Here is a 4,492-nt window from a genome sequence, read left to right on the forward strand (position 1 = left end):
TTTTGCACGACGTACAAACCAATGCATCACGCAAAGGTTGTTTGCACGACGTACCAACCAATATGTCACACAAAGGTTGTTTACGTGACATATCAACCACATTGCGCAAAGGGTTTTTATACTTTCATTAAGTATAACATAAGATTTTGTGATATCCACTACTGTAAATATTTTAAATTGAAAATCGAGTTCATTCATTGTATTCATATAGGGTCAAGGAGTGTAGCTATAAAAAATCATCAAAATCAAAGTTAAAATAACCATTAAATCGTGATTTTTCGTTTATAATCGTCAAAATGTTTTGTCCCATTACTTGATCTATGACTGTTTGTTTTTTGCGATTTTTAGCGTATGCGATTTCAAAGTATATACAAACAAGTTTGATGGTTGGATCGTTGAAACTAATTTTGTAGAATGCATATCCCAACAAGTTCAATGGTATATATATTTATTATAGCTTTAAATTTATTTATTTTGTACGTATAATACTTCATAAATTGAATGGTATGTATATTTATTAAGTAGCTTTAAATTTATTATTGTAGTTCAGATTGGGTTTTTGTTAGAAAAATATATTATTGTGGGTTTTATGTACAAAAATTGAATTTGAATGGAGTAAAGTCACATTTTCAGTAAAATTTATAATAATTTTTAAAATATAACTTGCGCGACATCACAATGGTGAAAAATAGGTGCTTATTTTGAATTTTCCCAAATTACGCTGGACCAAATGGAAAAGAGTCATTCCTCCTCATCTGACTTCCTGCTCTCGCCCTTTCTCTCACTCCGTCTCGCGTAGCGTTCCTCCCAATTGCACCCAGCCAGCCTTCTCCTCATCTTCTCCTCATCCTCTCTCATAGCCTTCCTCCTCGCCTTCCAATCAGCCTTCAAACCGTAATAGCTCCCACGATGACGAGGACTCCGATTCCGATTGCGTTGAGATTAATCACAAACTGGAGGATGACGACTCCGATTAAGTCGTTATTAAGAACGAATTGGAGGACGACAATGCGGATGAGGTCTCGAAGGCCAGGCCGGTCAATCGTGGACATCAGTTTGTGGTCGAGGACGAGGATAGCGATGGGGATTAGGCTAATATTGAGTCAATGAGTGAGGAAGAAGGGGAGGAGGTAAAGGAGTTGGAGGACAACGACATGGTTGGGAAGGCTTTGCAGAAGTGTGCCAAAATATCGGCGGATTTGAGAAAGGAGCTCCACGGGAGTTCGGCTCCGGTGGTTTCTGATCGATACGCCAAAGTGGAAGCTACCTCTGTGAGGATTGTCAATCAGGTGCCTTTTCTCACTTTTACTGAGCTTCTTGTATTATGAATGACATGGAGTTGGAAAGCTCTTACCTTTACTCGTTCATAATTGGGCTACAAAATTTGGTATCCTTTGTTTCCAATGTAATTAGTGAAATAAGGAAAATTACAGACCAATAGAATGTAGCTGTATAAAAGTACAGTTCTTTTATGTCATTGAGTATTACTTGCGTGAAGGTATTGTATTTCTTTTCAATATGTGTTGAGAGGTCCTCATAAGCATAAAATTGGCTATTTTTTCTGTTGTTGTTGCTAATGTTATATCCTCTTTCAATTGGATTGGCAAGTGATGGTTACTGTTATTTGTTGTAGGATGACATTATTGAGGCTTGTAGGTCTAAAGATTCCGATTTTCAACCTATTCTCAAGCCATATCAGTTGGTTGGTGTTAACTTTCTTCTTCTGCTGTATCAAAAGGGTATTGGTGGAGGTACTTATTTTTATTGTTCTCTTTAAGCATAATTTTGATTTTACTTCTACTTTAGAAAGTAATTCTTTGTGTAAAAATGCATGACTGTGATAAATTTTGCTTCTCTAGACTCTGAGTAGTACAAGATCTTAAACTGTGTGACTAATAAATTCAGATCACCGAATGGAATTTCATTAGTTATTTTACTACTGCATGATTTTGAAATGTTAAGCTTAAATGTTATTAGATCACAATAGTTCAAAAATTTTCAACTGCATTGTTAATTTTATAAGGCTAAGTGTATAAGCATATATGGCTTGGTTTAGTCTCAATTTTGAATCGTTACAGTTTAGTATCCTTTACATTTTGTGCAGCCATTTTGGCCAACGAGATAGGTCTCGGGAAGACCATTCAAGTACCTGCATGTCCTTTCTCTTTGCATATGCCAATAATATGTTTAGCTTTTTTTTTTTTTTGGAAACTTTTTTAAAGAAGTGTTGGTTCAAATTAGAACAGTCCGGCAAGCCATGAGGGATCCGGACGGCACCAACCCGTTATCCTTCCACTGCCAAGAGCGGGAGGTGATCGTTGCTTGTCCTTGTTAAACAGGCTATAACATGCTTGATGCTATTGAAACAGTTAAATGATGACCCAGGTCCACATTTGATTGTATACCCTGCTTCTGTTTTGGAAAATTGGGAAAGATAACTTAAAAAGTGGTGCCCATCATTCACTGTTCTCCAGTATCATGGGGTTGCATGATCGGCATATTCAAAAGAGTTGAACTCTTTGTCCAAAGCTGGATTACCACCTCCTTTTAATGTTCTTCTCGTGTGTTACTCACTATTTGAAAGACACAGGTTTGCTTTGGTGTTGCATATGGACAATTGATAATAATTTTGATTTTATGTTCATTTAATTCCTTTTACTTATGGTCTTCTAATGCACAGCAGAAAGATGATCGTAAAATTCTGAAACGATGGCAGTGGAGTTATGTGCTTATGGACGAGGCACGAAGTGCAAACCAGCGTCTAACGCTAACAGGGACACCTCTACAAAATGATTTACATGTATGACTTTTTACCCTTTGAAATCTTATGGAATATTACTGATGTGACTTTTTACCCGATAAGCACCTATTAAGATAAGGTGTCGGTCCAGGTATACATGTGGATAACCTGTTACACGATAAGAAAAATATTATTTTAATAATTTTATACCACTAGAAAAAATTACTATAATTATAGTAGTAGGATTTAGTCTCACTTTTGTGAGATTAAATCCCTACCATTATACATACATACATACATACATACATATATATATATATATTTGAATTAAATTTGGAAAATTGATGACCGTTGGATCGGCTAAGATTTAATCTTGACCGTCCTAATGCCTAAATCAAACTCTGTCTCTCTCATTCTCGAAGTCAAGGGCTCAAATTGAAGCAGCTATTTTCTCTCTCTCTAAAACTTAACTCTCGAATCTCAGTCTTGAGCCTCAACTTCAAACAACCATGAGTCACAACCACCCTCTCCCGTCTCTCTCCACCACACTGATTGGCTCCGAGCTTGCGGTAACCTTTTCTTTTTGTTGCTATTTTTTTTTAAATGTATTTTGTTTTAACTTCCGAGAAAGGTTTCACAACCTTGAAAAGAAAAACTCCTTCATTTTGTATTTCCTTGCACATTTGATATTTTGTAGTAGACTAGTAGTGTATTGATGCTTTTTATTAGGCTCTTATCTTGGAGTGCGTAGATGTAGTACTTAACAACAAATGTGTTTTTATGTTTTGAGATAATATTTATATCACAATGTGGTATGAGTAAATTTAGAAAGAAAAAAAATTATTTTTCTTAGCGGGTCATAACGAGTCAAGTAAAATGACCCGACCTGTCAATAACCCGTTAAGATAATGGGTGTGACACGACACGGCCGTTTACCAGGCCTAGTTTGGGTGAAAAAAATTTAAGATTACTAAGGAATTTCAAGATGATGGAAATAGAAATGATGAAATTTTATTTTCTATAATTTATGAATTTTCTTATTTGGTTAACCTAAAAAAAATAATGGAATTTAACTACGGAATTTCTGTATTTTTATACTCTCACTGATAAAAATTTAGAAATGGCACATATTTACATGGAATTTAAACTTGGGAATTGGAGATCCTAAATTTTTTTTCAAACGAAACCAACCCAGACGGTTTAGTTTGGTCCTTTTTCAAGTTTTCAGTTTGTTTGCTCTGCCCTAACAAATACCATAAACATAATATGTGTCTACATAATTCTCCTCCAAAGCTATATCTCTTGTTGATATACACCGATATTATTAGAGCCATCAAATTTCTCAACCTCTAATCGCACTAGCAACAGAATGTCTACCAGATTTAGATGATGACAAAGTTAAATTCGATTTCTGATCTCCTTAACCGACTCCTCCTTATCTCTAGCCACCAAATACAACACCAGATCATAACCAAACCCTTGTCAGCCTATACATGCAAGATCGTGCGTAAGAAAAGTAACAACTAGGCAAGAAACAAATTAGTGAAAAGTGAAAAGGTCCATACAACTAAGAACACTAAGATTTATGTTGTTTCGCGTTTAATGAGCCTTACATGTCCAGTTTGCAGACGAGGAAGGGGATCTACCATAATTAAAGAGAGCAATTACAAGATAGTGTTTATCTCTCAAGAACCCTAAACCTCAAGTACACTCAAGCTCAGTCACTCAATGATACCGAAAATATAAACGAGA

The 4,492-nt window shown here is 35.6% G+C and overlaps 1 protein-coding gene across 7 annotated transcripts; it reads left to right on the plus strand.

Moving 5' to 3' along the window:
- Positions 1-697: 697 nt before the first annotated feature.
- Positions 698-3,410, plus strand: LOC103964260 (protein CHROMATIN REMODELING 19-like). Of its 7 annotated transcripts, XR_007251502.1 has the most exons (5): positions 698-1,289; positions 1,634-1,751; positions 2,105-2,590; positions 2,684-2,800; positions 3,163-3,410. XR_007251502.1 is itself a non-coding variant. In XM_048566157.1 (3 exons), the coding sequence occupies exons 1-3, from the start codon at positions 1,107-1,109 to the stop codon at positions 2,123-2,125; spliced, it is 273 nt and encodes a 90-aa protein (XP_048422114.1). In that variant the 5' UTR covers positions 698-1,106; the 3' UTR covers positions 2,126-2,952. The 7 variants fall into 7 exon arrangements, 4 of the variants coding, with proteins under 4 accessions (XP_048422114.1, XP_048422112.1, XP_048422113.1 ...); XR_007251501.1 differs by having other exon boundaries at positions 2,681-3,410; XR_007251500.1 differs by having other exon boundaries at positions 699-1,289; positions 2,684-3,410.
- The last annotated feature ends 1,082 nt before the right edge of the window (positions 3,411-4,492 follow it).

This window comes from the organism of the source record quoted next, unplaced genomic scaffold (assembly GCF_019419815.1).
Source record: "Pyrus x bretschneideri cultivar Hongxiangsu unplaced genomic scaffold, Pyrus_bretschneideri_v1 Contig40, whole genome shotgun sequence".
In the NCBI taxonomy this organism is placed as follows: domain Eukaryota; kingdom Viridiplantae; phylum Streptophyta; class Magnoliopsida; order Rosales; family Rosaceae; genus Pyrus; species Pyrus x bretschneideri.

Bases quoted from the DNA above. Each gene is read 5' to 3' on its own strand.
- LOC103964260 (XM_018651636.2), top strand. From the start codon at position 1,107: ATGAGTGAGGAAGAAGGGGAGGAGGTAAAGGAGTTGGAGGACAACGAC. The intron at 1,290-1,633 runs GTGCCTTTTCTC...TATTTGTTGTAG, and splicing joins CTGTGAGGATTGTCAATCAG to GATGACATTATTGAGGCTTG. The intron at 1,752-2,104 runs GTACTTATTTTT...CATTTTGTGCAG, and splicing joins TCAAAAGGGTATTGGTGGAG to CCATTTTGGCCAACGAGATA.